Source organism: Phacochoerus africanus, chromosome 6 (assembly GCF_016906955.1).
Source record: "Phacochoerus africanus isolate WHEZ1 chromosome 6, ROS_Pafr_v1, whole genome shotgun sequence".
Classification (NCBI taxonomy): Eukaryota; Metazoa; Chordata; class Mammalia; order Artiodactyla; family Suidae; genus Phacochoerus; species Phacochoerus africanus.
Genome location: NC_062549.1, coordinates 98,655 through 122,994, shown reverse-complemented (window position 1 = coordinate 122,994; position 24,340 = coordinate 98,655). Strand labels below are relative to the sequence as shown.

Genomic DNA, 24,340 nt, shown 5'->3' with positions numbered 1-24,340 from the left:
TTTGTATTTTGTTTTCTGTGAATGGTTAATATTATTTGCCTAGTTTTTCTTTTCTTTTTTTTTTCAGGGCTGCACCCATGGTATTTGGAGGTTCCCAGGCCAGGAGTCCAATTGGAGTTGTAGCCGCCGGCCTACAGCACAGCCACAGCAACGCCAGATCTGAGCTGTGTGTGCGACCTACACCACAGCTCACGGCAACGCCAGATCCTTAATCCACTGATGGAGCCCAGGGATTGAACCTGCAACTTCATGGTTCCTAGTTGCATTCATTTCTGCTGTGCCACGACGGGAACTCCCCAAGTTTCTTTTGAAAATGGTCAATGCCAGTCCTACCTGAAACTAACATAATGTGTTGAATTTGTCAAAAGTCAGTGCGGACACAATCTCAAAAGGACCATTTCCAGCTTAGCACCCTAACAGTGCACCAACAGCATGAAAAATTTCACGTGCGTCCCTGGAAGCCTCTGATTCTTTTCCACCAAAACAGTCAGGGATCCTGAGGGGACTGACTCTACATATGCAAAAGCCAGAAAAGCAAGGGAGCCCTAGACCACCCTGTGGTTCCAGCCCTTCTAGTTACTTTCTTTCAGGGAAAGGGGTAGACAGATTCCCTGGTGCATCATCTATTAAAGAGCCTCACACAGGCTCATTTCCCTTGCACACTTGGGTTTGGGGAAGTGGTGTCAGTTGGCAATATAGATCACTCAGTTTAGATGACGTCAGTGCAAAAAAGGGGAGGGGGCATTCAAAGTAATAAATATAAAAATCTGCTTTAAAAAACAATAAGGTAGGTTCAAGGATGTCAGCCAACTGCAGCAGCTCCCTTTGATTGGCTCAGACAATTTGGACATTTTTCAAGTAACTAATAATTATAATGATACTTAGTTGGGTAAAGCAGAGTTGGTGAAAGGCTTAGGTGAAATAAAAATTTATATTCTAAGGCATAGGAATAGGAATTCTGTTGTGCAGCAGATGAGGGATCTGATGTCTCTGTGAGGATGTGGGTTCGATCCCTGGCCTCACTCAGTGTGTTAAGGATCCAGTATTGCTGAAGCTGTGGTATAGGTCGCAGCTTTGGCTCATATCCGGTGTTGCTGTGGTGTAGGTATGCAGCTGCGGCTCTGATTAGACCCCAGGAACTTCCCATATGCTGCAGGTGCAGCTATAAAAAGGAAAGTGTGTGTGTGTGTGTGTGTGTGTGTGCGCATGCGTGCGCGTGTGCATGTGCACTTAAAAGTATACTGTATGAGGAGTTCCCGTCGTGGCGCAGTGGTTGACGGATCCGACTAGGAACCATGAGGTTGCGGGTTCGGTCCCTGCCCTGGCTCAGTGGGTTGACGATCCGGCGTTGCCGTGGGCTGTGGTGTAGGTTGCAGACGCGGCTCGGACCCTGTGTTGCTGTGGCTCTGGCGTAGGCTGGCGGCCACAGCTCCGATTCGACCCCTAGCCTGGGAACCTCCATATGCCGCAGGAGCGGCCCAAGAAATAGCAAAAAGACCAAAAAAAAAAAACACAAAAAGTATACTGTATGAGGCGGAAATCAAGAGACAGAAGCTATAGAAATAATTATGTAAAATATATATTACAGGAATTAGAACTCATGCAAATGTGGGACATAATAAATTCCAAGCAACTGCTGTCTTTGCCTCTGATGCTGGAGCAAGACAGGTGTTGCAGAGGGACATGGGTGCAAAGTGGAGCAAGCAGGGATGAGCTGAGACCCGTGGTGTGAACTGGGACCCATGGGGATGGACCGAAACCCTCTGTTTTTCCTGGTGATGTGGGTACCCTGCAGAACAGAGAGCCTTTTGCACTGGGCTAAATACAGCCAGAATCAGTGATGCTGAAGGATCCAGAGGGAGGTGGAGCAATTGCAGCTCTGTTGCTGTCTTATGCCACCGAGCCAGGGGACACGTCTGAGTGGCAAGTACCACCCCTGGACACGCTCATAATTCACACGTTTACTCTGTTCTGCCTGCTTTCCCCACTCACATGTGAAGTCCATGAGAACAGGGACTTACTGGGCATGTTTCTCGTCTTATTCACTGATGTAACTTCAGCACCCAGAACAGTGCCTAGCACACACCAGGCTCTCAAGAAATACGGCACTTGCTGAAGCAGAGAGACAAAAAAAGTGGCAGAGCTTGACACACACAAATGCTGGCGGCTGAATTGCTAGAAAAACTAGCAAAATATCAGTTGTTGACTCTAAGGGGAAAATGAACAGGTATTTGTCGTATTGTTCTTTCAACCCCTATGAATGAACATTTGTAAAATAAGTTACAGAGGAGAAAAAGAGCAGGATGTGGTCAACATCCCAACATCGGTTCCGGGTTGGGACCAAGGTTGCTGGGACAGACCTCATCCCCGTTGTTAAAAAGTAGACTGAGGCATATAAAAACTTTGAAGTGTTTATTTGAGCAAATATGGAGTGGAACTGGGCTCCAACAGGAGCTAGAGGAGAGTAAGGTTTTTATAGAAGAGAGGTAGAAGCAAAGCAAGGAAGTTGCTTATAACTTAAGCACTTGCCTTACTTGGAAGGGGGGAGCGTCGCTTAAGTAGCTACCCAGGAGTTCCCACAGTGGCTCAGCGGCTAGCGAACCCGGCTACCATCCATGAGGACGTGGGGTAAATCCCTGGCCTCGCTCAGGGGGTTAAAGATACCATGTTGCCCTGAGCTGTGGTGTAGGTCGCAGACACGGCTAGGATCCAGCGTTGTTGTGGCTCTGGCGTAGGCCGTTGGCTACAGCTCCAATTAGACCCCTAGCCTGGGAACCTCCATATGCCCTGGGTGCAGCCCTAAAAAGATCAAAAAAAAAAAAAAAAAAAAAAAAAGGAGCTACCCAGGCAGTACAGCCACCCAGTCTAATGACCTTGTTTAGTTATTTTAACACTGCCATCTGGCCAAAACCATCTAGGACACCGTCGGACCTGAGCTTCAGGCCGGTGCCGAGCAGCAGACGCAGTTTCCCGTGGGAAACTGACCTCACGCTCCACGGGACGGCAACCCCCGCACCTGACGCCGGCGCCTGCCAGCCTCCTCCACTCCTCCGCTTCCAGCATCGGGCCTCTCCCCAGACCCCTTCTGCAGCCCCACCGTCGGGGCACCTGTCCTCCCACTCCGCCTAGCTCGTCCTGAGTCCCAGTCACCCGTGCCCCTCGGAAAGACCTCGGCCCGGCCTGAGACCCAGCAGGCGCGGCTAGAAACAGCCACACGGCCACATCGTGTCCTCCCGCCCCGCGGGTCCTCCCTCCCGCCCCGCGGGTCCTCCCGCGTTCCTGTCTCGGCCGCCGCCCCCACAAAGCGCAACCACCAGCGCGGGGTGGGCGGGGAGCCGACCACCGCAGCCCGAGCCAGGCCCCGCTTCTGAGCCCACGGCTGAAGCAGAGCGGGGACGGACCAGCTTAGAGGGCGGAAAACCGACCGGAGCGCCCGGCAGCAGCTTCCGCGAGGCCGCCGGAAGTGCGTCCGGGGCACGGCGCGGCCTCTCCAGGAGCGGCGGGGGATTGGTCTCTCAGCGGCCGCGGAGCGCGCCGCACGGCCTTGTCAGGAAAAAGGCGGCGGGCGGGGAAGGCGGGGCCGAGGGCGGATTGGGAGCTGCCGCGCGCTAGGATTGGGGGCCTGGGGCGGGGGCGGGACCTGTGGGGGTGGGGCCCTATGGGATTGGCGGATGCGCAGACGGGGCGGGGCGCCCCCTTTGTCTGAGTGCTTTGCGGACCGCCGGCCCTGACGCTGGAGGCTGCGGCGAGACGGTGAGTCAACCTGTGGGCCACGCGGGGCCGAGACCCGCACGCGGGGGGGTTCTTCCCGCGCGCGCCCGACCCCCGGGCCCCTCTGAGCCCCTCTCTCGCCGTGCCCAGGCCCGCCCCTCCCCGCGGACGGTGAGTCCGGCGGGCAGGGCGGCGCCGCGAGCCCCGGCCTCGCGCCGGGCCCGGGGGCGGGGGCGGGGCGGGCTAAGGTTCCAAACCGGTGCCCTGGGCGGCCCTGGGCGGCCGGGGCATCTTGTTCGGAAACTGCCTCCCGGATTCCATTGCTCCTTCTTTCCTGAGGCCCGAGTCCCTGCTGCTTTGTGCAGCCCTTTCTCACCGAGTGCGATCGGCCTTCTCGGCCGCTTGTTAGCCGCTTCGCGCTTCAGTGGAAAATAGGGCGCAGCCGTTGGAGGGCGAGCCCCGCGGCCCCTCCGGTGGTCGTAGGTCCGGCCCTCGCCGAGCGCCGGCTTTTGCGTTGCCTTTCTGATCGCCGGTTCCTCCTCTTTCCCGTATATGTTAAAAATATTCTTCTCAAATTGTTCTCTGACTCCTTTCTGGCGTTTTATTCTTTTTGAGATGGAAGATTTCTCGTTTTTAATGGGCTTTTGGCTCTGTGGTGTATTTTAAAGGGTTTTCCCCACTCCAGGATTAGTTTTAAAATAAGCTCTTGTTTTTCTCTGGTACTTGTAAAATGTTGGATCCGTCTGGAATCATTTTGGTGTGGGGCAAGTTGGGAATCCAGCCTCAATTATTTTTCTGTAAAGCCTGGTATTTCTGACACCACCTACTGAATAATTCATTTTTTCGTTGATTTGGAAAACCGCCTTTGTCAGGTATTAAATTCTCCCAAGTTTTGGGCCCATTTCTGGAATTTGTGGTGCTTTGATGTACAAAGTATTTCGATTTTCATGTCAGCAGATCTTTGGGTCTCTGCTCCCCCAGACTCTCTGGTTTTGGTTTGTTGCTTAGAAAGGCTCTTTCCACTTAAGCGATAACAATTTCCCTGTTTAGCTCATGATCATCATTAGCCTAGTGGTAGACATCAGATGGTCTAGTTTTCTTTCTGTCCTGTTTTCATCTCTGCTTTTGCTTAGTTTTTTAGAGATTGGTTGAGCTGGGTGCAGAATTCTAGTTTTAGACCCATTGTCTTAGTGCGGTTTCCTGGACGGTCGTCCCCAGCATTTGAGTGGCGGGCCTGACTCTGTTTGTTTATAGAGGTGGCCCTGCTCTGCCCCTTCTGGTCCAGGCCTTGTGGATATAGTGCACAGAATTTACATCACATTTCGGAAGTTTGTTTTAGCCTTGTTTCTCGGGGCCGTGTGTGAGCAGAATCTTGCTCTGTGACTGGTGTGTGGGTGCACTTTCGAAGGTGCCTCCACCCTGGGGCGTGGGGCTCTGGAGATGAAGAAGGAGGGTTCGGGCATTCCAGCAGGCAGGTCTGAGGGTGAGGGTGGTGAGGAAGAGGCAGAGGCCCTGTCATGCCTGCCGCTGTGGGTGGGCTGTTTGGAAGGACAGCTCCTTGCTCTTTTGTGTCAAGATTATCTAGAGCACCCGCTCCTAGGCTTAGCTTAGTTTACAAAATAGAGTCATTTAATAAATGTGAAATCCTAAGCCCTCTGCCGGTTTTAGTTCCTATTCCTCAGTCACCACCAGAGCCAGACTTTACCTGGCAGTGTCTCACTGCAGTGTGACCACTGCTGCAGAGAAATTGATCTGTTCTGGTTTTGGTCTTGGTCATTCCCAAGGGAGATTTCCAAAGACAGAATTCCTGCATCTGAAGAATGACCGAGACCCATGGGTGGGTGGGCACGTCTTGTACTTGCCCTGGGTTGGGGGCAGCTTGGTCTCCCTAGGTGGCTCCGCAAAGTCACTTCTGGCCTTTGAGGGTGGTGGTTCCAGCTTTGGGGACCTTCCCAACAGGGCTTGTCCTGCCCACCTCTTCTCCCTTCCTGCCTGAACGTCGTGACAGCCTGGAGCCGTGGACTTGGAGGGAGGGGTGGTCTAGGAAAAGCGGGGTTCAGAGCCAGGTGGCTGTGCTCCCTGCGGTGTTCTGCACACCTTTGCATCCAGCACAGACTTGTTCCAGGAGATCTGGACAAGTCAGAGTCCAGAAAAATGAAAAACTAGTTAGTACCTCTCTTTAAACTTGTTTTTATCGGCATACAAGTGTCTTATCCCATTTGAGCGGCTGTAAACAAAACCCCACCGACCTGGTTTCCTGTAAGACAAGAGACCTTTATTTCCCGCTGTGTGGAGGCCGGGTGTCTGGAGCTGGTGGGCTGGGGAGGGCCCTGTTCCGGTCGCAGGCGTCTGTGTCCTGACGGAGGAAGGGGCCAGGGAGTTCTGGGGCCTCCACCCTCCTGACCTGGGTGCCTCTGACACCGTCACTCTGGGCACTGGGGTTTCAATACTTAGATCTGGAAATCTGGGGGAGCACAAACATTCAGGCCGCAGGGACAAGCATGCTTCATGGTACGCTGTTCCCCTTTGGTAATGTGTAGAGTTCTTAGATGCTCTTCTGGGACTCGCCGTGGCAGGGTCTTGTCCACCCCTCTCAGGTGTGTCTGCAGCCTGGTTTGAGTTGCTCTAATCATGTGATACAACAGGCAAATGCTATCCCCAATCTTGCCGTCTTCAGGAGGCCTTTGGGAGTTCCCATTGTGGCTCAGTGGTAACCAACTAGTATCCATGAGGACACCAGTTCGCTACCTGGCCCCCCTCAGTGGGTTAAGGATCTGGCGTGGCTGTGGTGTAGGCCAGCACCTGCAGCTCCAATTTGATCCCTAGCCTGCGAATTTTCGTATGCCGCAGGTGCAGCTCTAAAAAGCAAAAACCAAAAAAAAAGAGGCCCTTGGAGGAGGGGTGTTATTTCCCTGTCTTACTGGTGGGGTCGAAGGGTCGCACCCCCTTTGTGGCTCTGGGGTCCTGTCTAGGAAACAGGAGCATCATGGACATGCTCCGTGTCCCATGCTTTTGCCGATGCTCCTGACCGCCTGTTGTGGCATGAACCTTGGTCTTAGTGGGGGCAAGCCTGCTGTGCACGAGGACTGGTGGCTTTGGCAGCAGCACCCTGAGCCTGCTGCTGTCCCAGGGCACAGCACTGCTCCACCTGAACAGGCAGGTGACTTTCCTGGGAAGCTCCGCCCTGCGGCAAGAGATGGCAGATGTTTGGTCTCATTGCTCCTGTAATTTCATGCGCTTCTGTTGTTGAAACTCCGCAGTTGCTGAATAGAAATGTTTTGGATGGAGGAGAAAAAGAGCTTTTATTGCTTTACCAGACAAAGGGGGCCGCGACAGGTACTGTTGTAAAGACTGTGCCCCCTTGGAGGAGATTAGGAGGTGGTTTTATAGTTTGGGGAGTGGAAAATAGGGCCACAGATAAGGGTCGGGGTTGAGGCAAGCTTTCTTTGCTTCTCCAGGCTGTGTTTAGTGGCCCCCGGGCTGGTACTGGTGGTCCTCCTTGCCAGATTGAGGACTGCACCTTCAGAGCGGTTCTGCAGAAAGGCTCAAAGGTAGTGTTGTGCGTATTCCTTGAGGAGGAACCAGGCCCTGCCCCGAGGCTGCACTGCTGTCTCCTTATCACCCTTCCTGGTCTCTGCCTCCCTGCCCCCCACCAGAGCAACCGTCTGAGCGGAAGGTCACAAAAACAAGAAATGGAGGCCACAGAAGGGTTTGTGCGCCCAGGAGCCTCCCAGAGCCCTGCTCAGTTATACATTCTCAGCAGACATTGCTGCTGCTGCTGTGCTGGGACAGGAAGGGAGGCTGAGAGCTGGGTGAGGCAGGGGCCTCAGTGAGAGCACCATGGCCAAGCATGAGCCACCGGGCGGGCGCCACCTGCTGGGCCTGGAGCTGAGGAGGTCACCGGTCACTGTGTCCCTGTGTGTCCCTGTGGGGGACAGGGCGGGACCGTGCTGCTGCAGCCTGAGTCTGGGTGCCCTTGGAGGGTGGATCAGGCGTGGGTATAGACGGTGGCGGGGAGACCAACTTGGGGATCTGGGCTGTGTGCTGCCCTGTGAGAACAGAAACGGGGTGGGGGGCCGAGTGTCTGGGGTGCTAGAGGGCAGCCCCGAGGGAAGGAGTTGCCGGCTCAGCACACCACACGGGAGCCCTGGACCCCACTGACTGCAGGCTTGTGGGGTGGGCGCAGCCCGGGCGCTGGCCAGGGTCGGCTGCACAGGCTGCCAGCTCCCACTGGGGAGGCCGTGAATGGGGCCCCTCTCCTGTGGTGCCGCTGTTGGATCCTGGCCCAGGTGCCATCAGGCCGTGGTGCACAGGATTGTCCACCTTGACTGGGTTCCCAGAGGGCCCGAGGCGGACGTCTCATGCAGATGCGGGTAGTCCGAGCGGTGTCCAGGAGACCTGTGGCCACTGAGCTGCTGGAGGTCACAGGAGACCCTGACCAGGGCCGCTTGGGGTGAAGGGAAGGGGCCCACTCATGGGAAGCAGTGGGACCCGGCTGTGAGGAGGACGGCTGACCTTGAGAGGTGGCAGGGCTGGGCACACAAAGGTCGGGGGAGGGGGTGCTATGGCCACAGCTTCCCCACCTGTGTGGCCAGGTGGGACCAACACCTGTTGTTTCAAATTCTGTTCTTATTCACTTCTTTCTTTAAGACGCTGGTTGTCTTTTTTCTTTTTTCTGTCCTTTTTAGGGCCGCACCCGCAGCATGTGGAGGTTCCCAGGCCACGGGTCTCATCGGAGCTATAGCTGCCGGCCTGCGCCAGAGCCACGGCAACGCCAGATCCGAGCCACGTCTGCGATCTACACCACAACCATGGCAACGCCGGATCCCTTAACCCACCGAACGAGGCCAGGGATCGAACCCGCAACCTCATGGTTCCTAGTCGCTGCGCCTAAACGGGAACTCCCTGTTGTCTTTTAAATTAGACATTTGAATTGTAATTAGAGTTGCTAGTTGCAGAAAAGGACAGACATTTGGGAACTGAGCACTCGTGGTGAACAGTGAACAGAGGGACTGGGCTGTGGGGGTCTCTCCCCAGGGTCCTTTTCCCCGCAGGTGGCTGCTGTGCAGTTCAGCATCTTCTTCATACACCTGCTGTTGGACAGAGACGGTGGGGTGCTGGCTCCCTGCTCCGGTGCCACAGGCCCCTCAGCCTCTGGAGGGTGTCAGCCCCACAACTCTTTAGGAGAGCTCTCGGACCCCCTGCCATCCGGCAGTTTGGGTGTGACGGACACCTGCTAGGTCCTGCTGTCCCCAGAACCTGCCTCCGCTGCCAGCCCCTGCTTGGTGGGTACACCAGGGCTGCCAGGGCAGGGCCTGGAGTGGTTGAGGTGCTAACATTGCTGGCAGGAGGGTTGAGGTCCAGCCGAGCCTGTGGGGCCTCGGGAATGTGGCCGTTCCCAGCCTCTTCTCTTGGGAAGTTGTTCCTGGAGGCAGCCTGGCCTGGGGCCCACACCTGCCCAGAGGACCGGCTCCTGGGGAGCGTTCTCACCTGCCCCAGGAGGGTGCTCTGGCTGTGCCGGTGGCCAGAGCCCTGGGGCTGCACAGTGTTCCCGGGCACCTTCCTGGGCTTCTCAAGTGTGCCCTCCTCTTCTTCAGGCACCCCCATTTCCTTCTTTCTCGGAGACCCCAGAGGATCAGGTCATGGCAGCCACCAGGCTCCTGCCACCAGCTGCGGCACCCCAGGTGAGCGCCCCCCCGAGGCTGGCCCGGCACCCCTGCCATCCCTCGCAGTCCTCCCGCCCCTGGGGCTCCCCTGGACGCTGTGGCCCCTTCCTGTCAGGGCCCCCCCAACCAGGCGCCTCCCCACACCCCACACTGATTGCACCCACTTGTCCCGAACGTGGAGCCTCAGTCTGACCTGCAGCTCCTGTCATCCAGGCCAAGGTGACCTTCGAGGACGTGGCCGTGTTCCTCTCCCAGGAGGAGTGGGACCACCTGGGCCCCGCGCAGCGCGGCCTCTACCGACACGTGATGATGGAGACCTACGGCAACGTGGTCTCCGTGGGTAAGGCGGCCTGCGTGCGTGCTCGGCCTTGGGAGGCTGGGGGTCCTCACACATGCTGTGTAGACAAAGGACTTCCCTCCCTGAGCAGGAATTCCAGGGTCCAAGCCCGAGGTGATCTCCCAGCTGGAGCGAGGAGAGGAGCCCTGGGTCCTGGACAGGAAGGGCGCTGAGGAGCGCAGAGGCCTGGGCAGCGGCTGCTCAGGTGAGTGCGAGCAGCTGGCTTTCCTGCACCCGTGGGTGCTTCCACCTGGGTTCCGACCCGGCAGCCTGTGTGGAGGTGGCGAGGGGCCGAGGCCCAGTGCAGGGAGTGAGGCCAGGTGGGTGGAGGGCTGGGCGCGTGGTGACTGTCCCCTGCCAGGTCCCTGCTCTTACGGGACATTCAGATTTTGCGGCGTCCCTGGCTGGTTTAGGAAAGAAGGGAGCATCCTAAGCGCAGAAGGAGAGGTTATCCTGGTGCTTAATGAGGGCTGAAGCCCGTTGTTTGAGATAAGGAACCAAACTACGGAGCCCACCGTCCACAGCCACACGGCGTTGTCCAGGGGTCCTGCCCTAAGTACAGCCAGCCAGACAAAACAATAAAACGGAAGCTACGAGAATTGAGAAGAAGGAGGAGGAGCATTGCTTGTCGTTCGTATAATTGTCTCCTTGCAAGAATATTGATTAGGGAGGTCCCGTTGTGGCTCAGAGGAAACAAATCTGACTAGTATCCGTGAGGTTATGGGTTTGATCCCTGGCCTCACTCAGTGGGTTAAGGATCCAGTGTCGCCATGAGCTGTGGTGTAGGTTGCAGACGTGGCTCGGATCCTGCGTTGCTGTGCCTCTGGCATAGGCTGGTGGCTTCAGCTCCGATGAGACCCCTAGCCTGGGAACCTCCATATGCCGAGGGAGCAGCCCAAGAAATGCCAAAAAAAAAAAAAAAAAAGATAAACTGCTTGCTGACTGCAGCCACAGTGGGTTCAAAAACAGCTGCCACCAACCAGCCCTGGGCTCCCTGGCAGCCAGCTGTGGGATCACCCAGCAGAGGTCTTGGACGAGCACCCTTTTTATATGATGCCAGAGATTGTGAGTCTCCAAGAGCATGGTGGGTCAGAGACAGAAGCTTTTGCACAAAAGCACCTGGTTACTCCGTGGGCCTCGGAGAAGGGGTCTGAGAGATGAAGGGTGTGCAGAGCGCTAGCTGCCTGCTGCAGCCTGGGCCCCCCCATGCATCTCAGCCTCACCCCGGCAGCTGCTCGGGATGGTTAAGCGTGTGCACCAGGCTGGTCCTGCTGTTTGTGACTCGTGAACTGCATTTTCCTATTGTAACGGCAGCTTTTCCACTCTCCAGAGAGGTGTTTCTTTTTTGTTCCTTCAATTCTGTTCCTTTTGCAGACGGCCTCAAGTGTGACCACATGACAACTAGTGTGCGACAAGACAGCTCCTCCTGTCCTTGGGGTAAGTGTGTCTGACCTTTTCTTCAGTCCCGTGCAATCCCTGGAGGTGTTCGTGCTCCTGGTTCGCCAGCACAGGAGCCGGTTCCCAGGCGGCCCTGATGCTGAACTCTGGTTTCGTTACACAACACAGTCTCTGTAAAATGCCAGGAGCGTTGTGTTGATTTAAGGGGTTTGGTTTTCTTTTTGTTTGTCTTTTTAGGGCCGCACCCACGGCACATGGAAGTTCTGAGGCTGGGGGACCTGGATGTGCTGGCCGGCCCTCCGGAAGGAGAGGTCTGGCTGTGGGCAGGTCACCCGCCTGAGCCCTGGAGAGTAGTGCAGGTGTTGGGGGCCCGGGGTGTCTTCATTTCAGGGGGTCAGCTGAAGCTGGGGCACCCCAGCTTCTGTACCCCTTTGGTGTCACCCTGGGGAAGTGTCCCCAGCCTCTCCCAAGAGGACCCTCTGCTCAGGGTCTGCTGTGGCCTGGCTTCCACCCTGTTGCAGGATGTCTTAGCATTTGGTGTTTCGGACCTCCTGGATGTCACGAGACACTGTAGGTCAAATCAAGCACGTGTCTCATTTGTTGGCGCCTTGGCACAAATCTTTTTCCAGACACTTCACTCCGAGTCCAAGTTAGACTCTCCCTTGCTTAGTGGGGGTACTGCTTGGATTTGATTCAGCTATTTCAAGGGTCCTTGTTGGGGTTTGAGGAAGCCCACTGTTCAGCATTTGTCTTCCCAAACCAACTTCTGAATGAATCAAAAAGTAAAGCTTAGGGAGTTCCCACTGTGGTGAAGTGGGTTAAGAATCCGTGCGCAGCAGCTTGGATTACTGCAGAGGTGCAGGTTTGCTCCCCAGCCCAGAACAGTGGGATAGGGATCTGGCGTTGCCTCAGCTGCAGCTCAGATTCAATCCCTGGCTCAGGAACTTCTGTATGCCATGGGTGTGGCCATTAAAGAAGAAAAAGTAGGAGTTCCCATTGTGGCGCAGCAGAAACCAATCCAACGAGGAACCATGAGGTTGCAGGTTCACTCCCTGGCCTCGCTCAGTGGGTTAAGGATCCAGTGTTGCCATGAGCTGTGGTGTAGGTCACAGACGTGGCTCGGATCTGGTGTGGCTGTGGTGTAGGCCGGCGGCTACAGCTCCGATTCGACCCCTAGCCTGGAAACCTCCATATGCCAAAGGTGCGGCCCTAAAAAGACAAACAAACAAAGAAAACAGCTGATATCGAAGTAATGCTGTTACCACCAAAAATAAATAAAGGGCTCACTGGACTTAAAAATACCCTTTTAGAATAAAAAGCACAATGGGGGAGAATGTAATGGGTTGCATTCAGGGCAGTTCCTACACTGAGCTCCAGAAGGAGACTGTTGCCCACCAGACCCAGGTGGCCCCGGGAAGCGTGTTGATCTGGGCTTGATCAGCTTCCCCAGAGTTACCAGCCCCTGGCACTTGTCACAGGTCCCAGCTGAGTCCTTGTGTGACCAGAGTGGGAGAGCCCCTCCTTGCATCCCCCTCCCCCCACATGGCTCCCTGCTCTGGCACACCCTTCGGGAGTCTGAAGGTGGCAGCACGTTGGCAGGAGGACCAGCCCCACCTTCCGAGGGTCCTTGAAGAGATTCGCTGTGCGCACAGCCCCTCCTCCTAGGGTGGTCTCGTCCCCCGGTGACATGGTGTCCTCGGCACCCCCCTGCTCTGGCCACTCGGCCTGCAGAGCCCCCAACCCGAGCACTTTCTCCGTCCTCACCCCGGCCTGCAGGTCCTGTCTTGGCCCCAGTGTGTCCAGCAAAGTGGTCATAGCCCCAGGGGGGAGTCTTCTGGACGTGCGCATGGGAGCTCATACGTCTCCCCACCAGCCGCCACCACCGTGGTTGCAGGTGTGGTCCTGCCTTGCCGGCTCCAAGGGCCTCTGAGGCCCCAGAGAGGGCAGGACTCGGGTGGCAGTGAGCTATGACCCCGTGTGCTCCTCAGACGGGAGCCAGCGCCATCTCTTTAGCTGTACTGTCAACCTGGGCACCTTTCAGTTTGTGACGTGCTGGCGGCTTCTCACTCGCGGGCACTTTGGAGCCACCCCTTCCTCAGCAAAGCACCTTTAGGACGGCACTTGCTGTGCAGTTGGAGTGGGGTTCACGCTCACTTTGGCTTTGCTGTTTCAGGGTCTGAGGACAAGGGGCAGAACCCAAACACAGACTTGAATCTGAGGCCGCTCACTTCCGAGGACACATCGGCGATGCTGGGTTCGACGCCTGCAGAGTGGACGGCTCGGGGCACTCGCCAGCCTGAGCGGAGCCTCCGTCTGAGCCCCAGCTGTGTGGACCCCCCCGACGGCCGGGCCTCGAGCCAGAGCGGGCCTCTCACTCGGCTGCCGGCCGTCCCTGGTGGGGAGAGGCCCTACAAGTGCATCGAGTGTGGCAAGTGCTTTGGCCGGAGCTCCCACCTCCTCCAGCACCAGAGGACCCACACCGGGGAGAAGCCCTACGTGTGCGGCGTGTGCGGCAAGGCCTTCAGCCAGAGCTCCGTGCTCAGCAAGCACCGGCGGATCCACACAGGCGAGAAGCCCTACGAGTGTAATGAGTGTGGCAAGGCCTTTCGAGTGAGTTCAGATCTCGCGCAGCATCACAAGATCCACACGGGGGAGAAGCCGCACGAGTGTCTCGAGTGCCGGAAAGCCTTCACGCAGCTCTCGCATCTCATTCAGCACCAGCGCATCCACACCGGGGAGAGGCCGTACGTGTGCCCGCTGTGCGGGAAGGCCTTCAACCACAGCACGGTCCTGCGCAGCCACCAGCGGGTGCACACCGGCGAGAAGCCGCACGAGTGCGAGGAGTGCGGCCGGGCCTTCAGCGTGAAGAGGACGCTGCTCCAGCACCAGCGGGTGCACACCGGCGAGAAGCCCTACACCTGCAGCGAGTGCGGCCGCGCCTTCAGCGACCGCTCTGTCCTCATCCAGCACCACAACGTGCACACCGGGGAGAAGCCCTACGAGTGCGGCGAGTGCGGCAAGGCCTTCAGCCACCGCTCCACCCTCATGAACCACGAGCGCATCCACACCGAGGAGAAGCCCTACGGCTGCTACGCGTGCGGGAAGGCCTTCGTGCAGCACTCCCACCTGACCCAGCACCAGCGGGTCCACACCGGGGAGAAGCCCTACGTGTGTGGCGAGTGCGGCCACGCCTTCAGCGCCCGCCGGTCCCTGGTCCAGCACCAGCGGATCCACACGGGCGAGAGGCCCTTCCGCTGCGCACAGTGCAGCAAGACCTTCAGCCTGAAGGCCACGCTGATCGTGCACCTGAGGACCCACACGGGCGAGAGGCCCTACGAGTGCAGCCGCTGCGGGAAGGCCTTCAGCCAGTACTCCGTGCTCGTGCAGCACCAGCGCATCCACACGGGCGAGAGGCCCTACGAGTGTGGGGAGTGTGGCCGCGCCTTCAACCAGCACGGGCACCTGATCCAGCACCAGAAGGTGCACAGGAAGCTGTGAGCTGGGCCGCCTGGAAGCCACACAGACCCGGGAAGCCTCAGTCCTGGGGCAGCATCTGTTCACTGGGGGACACCCTTTGCTGATTCAGTGTCCCCAAAAGACGCCAGAGAAGCACTGCATGAAATGTCTCTGCAAGAACTTCAGAGGATGCCTAGTCTGTTTCTGTTTCGTTTTTTTTTTTTGGCTGTGCCCACACATGCAGAAGTTCCCGGGCCAGGGTTCAAACCCGAGTCACAGCAGCGACAGCGCTGGATCCTTAACTGACAGGCCACCAGGGAACTCCAAGGATCCCTCATTTGTCTCCCAGTGAGTCGAAGTTGTAGTGCGGATTCACCACATGGCTGTTGTGAGCTTAACTCTTATTTCACGTTAGTTTACCGGACATGAGAAACTCCAGAAAGTTAGGGTGTAACTAGACTTCCTTTCACCCCAGATGTATCTTCTTGGAACATGGTAGGCCTTTCCTAATACAACGACTATTGGGCTAGCCTCAGTATCCTGTTAAACCTGAAGTGCTGTGTGGGCAAACGGCTTTGAAGAAATTGTCACCAGGTGTCGTGTAACATGGCTGGAAATCCTAATGGTGAAACCACTTGTTTTGTGTGAAGGGAGGGCCTAGAGATTAACTAGAGAAAGTGATGTAAACTTAGAAACCCCTTTTTCTGGTCACGTAACTTTACTCAAGGTCGGGGGGCTGCAGCCAGCGGGGCAGAGTAGGGCTTGGAACTCGCTCCTCCCACAGATACACGTGCGGGGGGAGGGCGAGTGGGTTTGGGAGGAACGCGTGCACACGACCATGTACACACCGGATAACCACCTAGTTCCCGCTGCGCAGCACAGGGAGCCCTGCCCAGGATTCTGCAATAACCTGAAAGGGAAGGTCCGAAAAAGAACGCATGTTTGTGTGTGTAGAACCGATTCGCTCTGCGGAGCACCCGGAACTCACACACCCTGTAAATCAATCAAGTACACGCCAGGATACAATAAAAGTTGCACTGAGAAAGGAATACACCTACAATGGAACAGAGCTCCCAGAACACCTGCTGAACTCCAGCAGAAGACCCCTGACACCTGAGCAGGCAAGCAAGATCCCCAGGTAAGAAAAAAAGGTTCTGGTTGTGTGTGGACTGTCTACGTTTCAGCGACTCCCATCATTCCGTCTTATCTCAAATCATCGTCCTAGTCCCCTGTGTTGAGTAAACCAGACGTCAAGTTTTTTTTCAATTTTTAAAAATTTACTTATTATAGTTGATTTACAGTGTTCTGTCAATTTCTGCTATACAGTCAAGCGACCTAGTCATTCACATATATACACGTTCTTTTTCTCACATTATCCTCCATCATGTTCCATCACAAGTGCTTAGATAATAGTTCCCTGTGCTGTGCAGCAGGACCTCATTGTACAGCAGGGTGACTCAGTCACACATACGTTGATACCTTCTTTTTTCTCACATTATCCTGCTCCATCATAAGTGACTAGACATAGTTCCCAGGGCTACGGAGCAGGATCTCATTGCTCATCCATTCCAAAGGCAACAGTTTGCGTCTATTGACCCCAGACTCCCAGTCCGTCCCACTCCCTCCCCCGACCCCTTGGCAACCACAGGTCTTTGGTTCTCTATGTCCATGAGTCTTTCTTCTGTAGATAGGTTCATTTGTGCCGTATGTTAGATTTCAGATATGAGTGCTATCTATATACGGTATTTGTCTTTCTGACTTACGTAGTATGAGAGTCTCTAGTTCCATGCATGTTGCTGCCAACGGCGTGATTTTTTTCTTTATGGTTGAGTAGTATTCCATTCACCTGTCCGTGGACGGTTAGGTTGCTTCCGTGGTCTAGGCTCTTCCCTAGTGGTTGGACCAACTTTCTTGCCCTTTTCTCCATACCCCCTCCAGCATTTGTTACTGGTCGACTTGTTAATGATGGCCATTCTGACAGATGTGAGGTGGTACCTCATAGTAGTTTTGATTTGCATTTCTCTAGTAATTAGTGATGTTGAGCACTTTTTCATGTGCCTTCTGGCCATCTGTGTATCTTTGGAGAATGTCTACTTAGGTCTCTGTCCATTTTTTCAATTGGGTTATTGGTTTTTTTGCTGTTGAGCTGTAAAGACACCAAATTGTGCAGCTGTCCAGGTACAAGTGTATTTTGTCCCCGTCCCTAAATCTCTGAGAGATCATCTCCATCAAAATAATCCCCTTGGGAGTTCCCATCGTGGCTCAGTGGTTAACGAATCCGACTAGGAACCATGAGGTTGCGGGTTCAATCCCTGGCCTTGCTTAGTGGGTTAAGGATCCGACATTGCCGATTAGACCTCTAGCCTGGGAACCTCCACATGCCGCAGGAGCGGCCCTAGGAAAGGCAAAGAGACAAAAAGCAAATTTTAAAAATCCCCTTTCTTAGAACAATTACAGTAATTTTTTCTAACATTTATTTCCTTTGGCTGCTGTTCTGTGAGTTATCAACCTGGCCAGTTATCTCATTAGGTCGAAGTTTTTTTTCCTTAAAAAATTGTATGTTTCTCTACTCAGACCGGGCGACTTTTAACAACAGACATTTCTGTTCTGGTTCTTGTGGCCGGATGTCCAAGTCGGGGTTCCCTAAGGGTTGGTTTCCTGTGAGGCTTTTCATCTTTAGTCTTTGACCACACCCGCGGCATATGGAAGTTCCCAGGCTAGAGGTTGAATCAGAGCTGCAGCTGCTGGCCTAGGTCACAGTCACAGCCACTCGGGATCCAGTCCACAACTGTGACGTACACCACAGCTCACGCAATGCTGGATCCCTAACCCACGGAGCGAAGCAAGGGATCTAACCTGCAACCTCATGGATCCTAGTGGGTTTGTTACTGCTGAGTCTCACAACGGAGACTCCCTCCTTTCATCTCCTCCTAAGAATTCCTGTTCTGTCAGATGAGGGCTCCGCCTCACGACCTCCTTTAACCGGAATTTCCCTCCTTCAAGACCGTGTCTCCAAATACAGTCACTTTGGATGCTAGGGCTGCAAAATACGGGTTTGGGGCGGACACAGTCAGCCAGCCCATGATACACAGTGTCTGTGGCCAGTGACTGTCTTGCAGTTACTAAGTCTGAGGCAGGAAGAAATAAGGAAGTAGATAATCAAATATTTAGGGAGTTCCTGTCCCGTTTGTGGCCCTGACTAGGATCCATAAGGACAAGTGTTCAATCCCTGGCCTTGCTCAGTGGGTTAAGGATCCAGTGTTGCTGTGAGCTGTGGTGAAGTTTGCAGACATGGCTTGGATCCTGTGTGGCTGTGGTTGTGGCGTAGGCCAGCAGCTGCAGCTCTGATTCAATCCCTAGCCTGGAAACTTCCATATGCTGCAAGTAGGACCCCCCCCCCCCAATTTTTTTTTTTAAATCATGCTGCCGATCATGACCCCCCCACACTTGACTTTCCTCTTCTTGCAGGAATAATGTCACTAAGTCCATGCTCTGTGTTCCTGTTTATTTGTGGTAAGTGAGGGAAAGGAAAGATTCAAGCACTGAGATGAAAGAGCCTAGCTCAGCTAAATTAAAAAGAACCCAAGCGTCCTATTTGCACCTTGTTTCTGCCTTCATAGACAAACAGCATATGGTATCACTTATATGTGGAATCTAATAAAAATGAGACAGAAAACCTTAGAAAATGGAAACACATTTCAAAACCAATCTTGAACACTGCAGCTGAAACTTGAGGGGGCGGGAGGAACTGGGAGGGCGGGGGTAACACACGCAGCAGCGAGAAGCTGCTGTACCGCACGGGGAGAGCTGCTCAGTCCTTGGTAATAACCTGTGGGGGGAAACGGTGTATGTGTAACTGAATCACTTTGCTGTGCACCTGAAGCTACGACAACATTGTAAGCCAGCTATACGCCAATAAAGTTAAGTTTAAAAATAAATACTAAAAGAGCCCAAGTGTCCTATTTCTACCTCGTTTCTGCCTTCAGTTCTAAGAACCTTTTCCTGGCCCCCTAACCTAGTCCCTGAAGCTCCTGCATCTCACAGCTGTTCAGCCCGCCTCTCGCTCCTGATGCTTGGGTGAACTTCAGATTGTACCTCCTGTCAGGCCTGGACACACGTAAACAGCTCTCCTGTGACTGCCACATCCGCCATTCGGCTCTGACTTCTCATTTTTCTCTTACTTCTTTCCATTCTTTAGGCAAGGTATCCATTCTGAATCATTCTTATATTTCCTTTTTTCTTTTTGTCTTTATAGGGCCCAACCCTCAGCATATGGAAGTTCCCAGGCCAGGGGTCAAATCAGAGCTGTAGCTGCCGGCTTGCACCACAGCCACAGCAACACCAGATCCTAACCCACTGAGTGAGGCCAGGGATCGAACCTGTGTCCCCATGGATATTAGCTTCGTTTCTGCTGAGCTACAACAGAAACTCCTCATCCTTATATTTCCTAGGAAATACAGTTCCTATTTCCTCTAGTTCTCACTTGCATGTAGTAAAAGTTCTTAGATAATATTGATAATTTGTGTTTCAGAATTGGAGGCTAGGATTAAGAAGAAAATTAACATTTAAACCGGAAAATTTATGAAGAAATGAAATACAAGAAATGGTCATAGCAGGATCTAAGCTCGGTAAAAACTGGAAAGATGAGGTGGGACTGCAGATTCGAGTGACTTGTGAGTGTGAAACACCCTCATTCTGAGAAGACTGGTTTCAGGCCAACGACAGTTACCCGGAGGGAAGGTTTTTGTTTTGCTTTTTAGGGCCACATCCACAGCATATAGAGGTTCCCAGGCTAGGGGTCGAATCAGAACTGCACCTGCCGGCCTAATGCCACAGCCACAACAACATCAGATCTGAGTGGCAACTGCGACCTGCACCACACACCACATCTCACAGCAACGCCGGATCTTTTTTTTTTTTGTCTTTTTGCCTTTTTCTAGGGCCGCTTCCCACGGCATATGGAGGTTCCCAGGCTAGGTAGGGGTCTAATCGGAGCTGTAGCTGCTGGCCTACCCCACAGCTCGTGGCAACGCCGGATCCTTCACCTACTGAGCAAGGCCAAGGGATCAAACCTGCAACCTCGTGCTTCGTCGGATTCGTTTCCAGGGCGGGGATGTAACAAGTCAGAGGCAAAATTTGAATCTGAGCTCAGACTCTATCATTTCAGGAGTTTCCTGCACAAGAGCCGTCTCAGCAATGTGATCAAGGTTTTAAACATAATTCGCCCTGCTGTATAGCACCGGGAACTCTTATCTAGTCGCTTGTGTTGGGACATGATAGAGGATAAGGTGAGAAAAAAGAATGTGCTATGTATGTATGACTGGGTCACTTTGCTGTACAATAAAAGTGGACTGAACACTGTAAATCAACTATAATGGAAAAAATAAAAATCTTAAAATAATTCGCACGGACAGTGACAATCAAGGAACCCAGATACTGGAAAAAACATGAGAAAAGCTTTCATTCGGGTCTCGGTTCAGCGTGAGAGCTCATACAGGAGAGAAGCCCTCCCGATCTAGGGATGCTGGGAAACCCCTCGGGGAGCTCTCGGTGGGCACAGACCCCCAGAGAGCCCGCCCTGGAGAGGAAGCTGCGTGTAGTGGCTTCGGGAACCTGCATCAGAGCCCGGATCAAGTGGGCGTCAGGAAACCCACGTGGAAGCCCCACTCGGGCGTGACGACCGTGGGGAGACTTGAGACAAAGCGCCCGTCTTGCTCAGCATGGAGCTCGGAGCGGGCAGAAACCCCACGAACGTTGGGGCTGTGGGAACCTTTAGACGGTTCACACCTCCGTCGGCATCAGAAGCACACGGTGCCCCGCTGACGGCAGATCACAGAGGGAAGCTCTGCGTATGCGGCGGGTGTGGCACCTTTAACCAAAACGCGCACTTTATCCAGCGTGTAGCATTCATGCCTGTGAGAAGCCCGCGAGTGTGGAGCGCCTGGGAGGCTCAGAGCTCCCTCACCGGGCTCCGCACCATCGACCCCACACAGGAGAGAGACCCGTGAGAACCTTGAATCCGAGGAAACACCTGCCCCGAATCCTCTGCGATGCGCCGTCCCTGCGGCTCGGTCGCCGTACTCAGCTCAGTGCCTGGTGACTGCCGCCCTAGTGGGTCCGAGTGGTAAAGACACACGGTCAAACCCTTAATTAAATGGCTTTTGAATGTGCCTCCAGAAAGGGGAAGGGAAAGACCAAGCCAGGTGGCCACTGGCAAATCGTACTCTAGTTTCATAGCCTCGGTTCATCCCGGAGCAGCTGTTGCGTCTGAGGGAATCCTGCTTCTACTTAGTGATCTTTCTGCTGGAGAACTAGTATTCAACCTGTAAGCCAAACCTGTCAGCTCTACTTCAGAATTCCTCTTCCTCTCCCAGATGGAAGACACTGTTCTCTCTCGTCTCACTATTCCAGCGGCTTCACTCTTGCTTCCTGAAGTCTAATCACGCCACAGGTGGTGATTTCAAAATGCAACGAATCTTGCTATGGTCCTGCTCACAATGCTTCCGTGCCCTCACCTGCCAATATCCTTCGGAATAAGGTAGTTTTTGTTTTCCTCAGTTCTTTTCTGGAATTAAGTTAAAACGTTTGTCGCTAGGATTTCTTTGAATGTAACTGACCTGCAACACTGTTAGCTCCAGGTGGACAATGTGGCACTTTGATATCTCGGTACATCACGAAAGGACCCCCGGTAAGTCACCAGGCGGAGTTGTCCTAACTGGAGTCTCCCTCGCCTGTCTCACTGCTCCACCACCTCTCTCTCCTCCAGCAGCCCCTGTTTGTTCTCTGTATCCGTGAGTGTTTCTGTTTGGTTTGTTCATTTGTTTTGCTTTTTAGATTCCACATGTGCGTCAGATACGGTATTTGTCTTTCTCTGACTTAATTCATTTTGCTAAGACATTGAGTTCTGCCTGTGTTTCCAAAATTCCTAGGAATCTTAAGGTTTCAGGTCTTACTTTAAAGCCTTTAATCCAGCTTCAGTTGATTCTGTATATGGTGTGACAGAGTAGTCCAGTTTGATCGTTTGGCATGTAGCTGTAAAAGCGAAGATTCTTCACCGTGTGGCCCCTGACTACAACTCTCATCCTCTCCTGCCTCTCTCCCCCTTAGGCTCCCTAAATGTGAAAGCTCATAGCAAAGGGGCTTTGCATCTTTTTTTTTTTTTTTTTTTTGGCCACCCTGAGGCATATGGAGCATAGGGATCAGATGTGAGTTGCACTTGCAACCCAAGCTTCATCTGCAGCAACGCCAGATCCTTAACTCACTGTGCTGGGCCTCGGATAGAACCTGTGTCCCAGCACTCCCAAGACACGGCTGATTATGTTGTGCCACCGTGGTAACTCTGGGATCTTTGAGTTTGATGGTACCTCTGCCTGGAGTTCTCCTGGATATTTGCAAGGCTTGCCCCCCGCTTTTCCATTCCCTGCTTCGGGGTCATCTAAGCATTTGATGGGGACACCTCTTTTATTCTCCTTAGAGTCTGCTGGGGGAAGAGACTTTAAAACTACAGAAAACTGGAGTTCCCGTTGTGGCTCAGCGAATTAAGAACCCAACGTAGTGTCTGTGAGGATCCCTGGCCTCACTCAGTGGGTTAAGGATCCTGCATTGCCGCTAGCTGCTGTGTAGGTCACAGTCTCGGCTCAGAACCCGGGTTGCTGTGGCTGTGGTATAGGCAGGCAACTGCAGCTCCGATTTGATCCCTAGCCTGGGAACTTCCATATGCAGTGTGGCCCTAAAAAGAAAATTTTTTTCACATTGGACCACAAAATAAAGTCCAACTCTTGAAATGTAGTGATTCAGAAAGATTAAAAATAAAAGAATGAGCAAACACATAAAAGGGAAATCCAGACAAAAAGAAGGCAGGGTAATGACAATATCAGACAAGGTAGAATTCACATCAGAAAGCATTCAATGAGGAGTTCCCGTTGTGGGTCAGTGGTTAATGAATCTGACTAGGAACCATGAGGTTGCAGGTTCGATCCCTGGCCTTGTTCCGTGGGTTAAGGATCCAGCATTGCCGTGAGCTATGGTGTAGGTCACAGATGCGGCTCAGATTCTGCATTGCTGTGGCTGTGGCGTAGGTTAGACCCCCTACCCTGGAAACCTCCATATGCCGTGGGAGTGGCCCTAGAAAAGATTAAAAAAAAAAAAAAAAGGCATTAAATGGTGCAAAAAAAAAGTTTACAAGGTGTTCCTGCTGTGGCACAGCAGGTTAAGAATCCAGCATTGCGGCAGCTGTGTCATAGTTTGCAGCTGCAGTGCAGGCTCTATTTCTGGCCCAGAAATTTCCACATGCCATGAGTGTGGCAAAAAAAAAAAAAAAATGCCCTCAAGCACAATGCTGAAGTGCTGTCTAGTGTCCCTAAGTGCCAGAAGGCTGTGATTGATGCCTTACGGAGGAAACGTACTAAATAAACTTCATTCAGTACAAGCCATAGTGCTCTGGCTGAGTTCAATGTTTATGAATCAACCACAGTTTAAAAACACATAAGGTGTTTTTAAATGGAAGCACACACAAAACAAGGTTATATATTGATTGGTTGATGAAAATGTTGTGACTGGAGGCTCTCAGGAACCTAAGCGTATTTCCCGGAAAAGCAATGGTTCAGTATTCCCTAATTCACCATTTCCAGCTACTTCACAAAACATGAATAATGAGAATTAACTGTATATAAATATTTATATTTGCACATGTGAAATCCATAACATTTTCTAAACAGGCTAGGGAGTAGGGCAAGGAAAGATTGTGTTGGTGGAGAATAGTGTGTTTCAAGAAACAGGAAACCTGAAATGATGGTTGAGAGTGAAATACGAGGAGTGGCCGTGGAAGTGTAGACAGCCAGACGGGGCTAGAGAAAGACTTGCAATTCACTTTATGGACCTTTACAACCTGCCGGGGTGGGAGGCAGTGGAGAGATCTGGAGACTAGCTGACGTGGAAAACTAGATCTTCTGCACCTTCCTCTCTCAAGTTCTTCGAGGACCTAATTACTGGGTCTGGGGGTTTGAGTAGGTTCCAGGACCGTTGGGGAAGAAAAACGACGTGGCGCCGAGGGCAGTGGGGACTGCAGGGCCTATAAAGAAAGGGGCGGGTGGGTGAGGCTCTCGGAACGCTGGGGGATCGGTGGGATCAGAGCAGAGTGAGGTCTGGAAATACTTGCTTCCGTGTGATTTATGGGGCCTGGACTGGCGGGAGCGTCAGGCAGACAGCTAGGTAAGGAGCTTGGACTTTATGTTGGAGGAAACAGAAGATTTCTAGGCAGAAGAGCAGGAGTCCTGGTTTTAGAAAGACCACTCCCACCACGGGGTAGTTCCGAAAAGACAGGAGAGGGTGACAACGCAAGCAGAGACGAGGGATAAATAACTCGACTGCAGCTCAGGCCAGAGACGGTGGTTTGTTCGGGGCGTGGGAGGGGCGCAGACAGGCGGGTAAGGCTCCGGCTGAGCGAGCACAGGGGCGGGGGCAGGGAGCGCAGCTGGCGTGAAGCCCGCGCTCAGGCACCGCATCTGGGCTGAGAAGGTTCTGCGGGAAGCGGTTCTGGGTCCAGTCGTAGGGGGATTCGCACCTGGAGTCCACTCACCACCGCAAGCTCTAGTCAGTCCTCCAGGACCGAAATACATCCTAACTATGGTTATTTTATTTATTTATTTACTTATTGTCTTTTATCAGGGCCGCACCCGCGTCGTATGGAGGTTCCCAGGCTGGGGTCGAATCAGAGCTGTAGCCACCGGCCTACACCACAGCTCACAGCCACGCCAGATCCTTAATCCACTGA

General features: G+C 53.6%; 1 protein-coding gene across 3 annotated transcripts; it reads left to right on the top strand.

Moving 5' to 3' along the window:
* The first annotated feature begins 3,699 nt into the window (after positions 1-3,699).
* On the top strand, positions 3,700-18,506 carry ZNF250 (zinc finger protein 250). 3 transcript variants are annotated; one of them, XR_007135368.1, is made up of 7 exons: positions 3,700-3,753; positions 9,309-9,395; positions 9,591-9,717; positions 9,806-9,919; positions 11,089-11,151; positions 13,286-15,706; positions 18,037-18,506. XR_007135368.1 is itself a non-coding variant. In XM_047783103.1 (6 exons), the coding sequence occupies exons 2-6, from the start codon at positions 9,354-9,356 to the stop codon at positions 14,608-14,610; spliced, it is 1,671 nt and encodes a 556-aa protein (XP_047639059.1). In that variant the 5' UTR covers positions 3,700-3,753; positions 9,309-9,353; the 3' UTR covers positions 14,611-15,862. The 3 variants fall into 3 exon arrangements, 2 of the variants coding, with proteins under 2 accessions (XP_047639059.1, XP_047639060.1); XM_047783103.1 differs by lacking the exon at positions 18,037-18,506 and having other exon boundaries at positions 13,286-15,862; XM_047783104.1 differs by lacking the exons at positions 3,700-3,753; positions 18,037-18,506 and adding an exon at positions 8,606-8,996 and having other exon boundaries at positions 13,286-15,862.
* Positions 18,507-24,340: the final 5,834 nt, after the last annotated feature.

What these genes read in the sequence shown, in the direction of transcription:
- ZNF250 (XM_047783103.1), top strand. Translation starts at nt 9,354, where the DNA reads ATGGCAGCCACCAGGCTCCTGCCACCAGCTGCGGCACCCCAG. An exon ending in CACCAGCTGCGGCACCCCAG is followed by an intron (nt 9,396 to 9,590) that starts GTGAGCGCCCCC and finishes CCTGTCATCCAG; the next exon opens with GCCAAGGTGACCTTCGAGGA. An exon ending in CAGCTCCTCCTGTCCTTGGG is followed by an intron (nt 11,152 to 13,285) that starts GTAAGTGTGTCT and finishes TTGCTGTTTCAG; the next exon opens with GGTCTGAGGACAAGGGGCAG.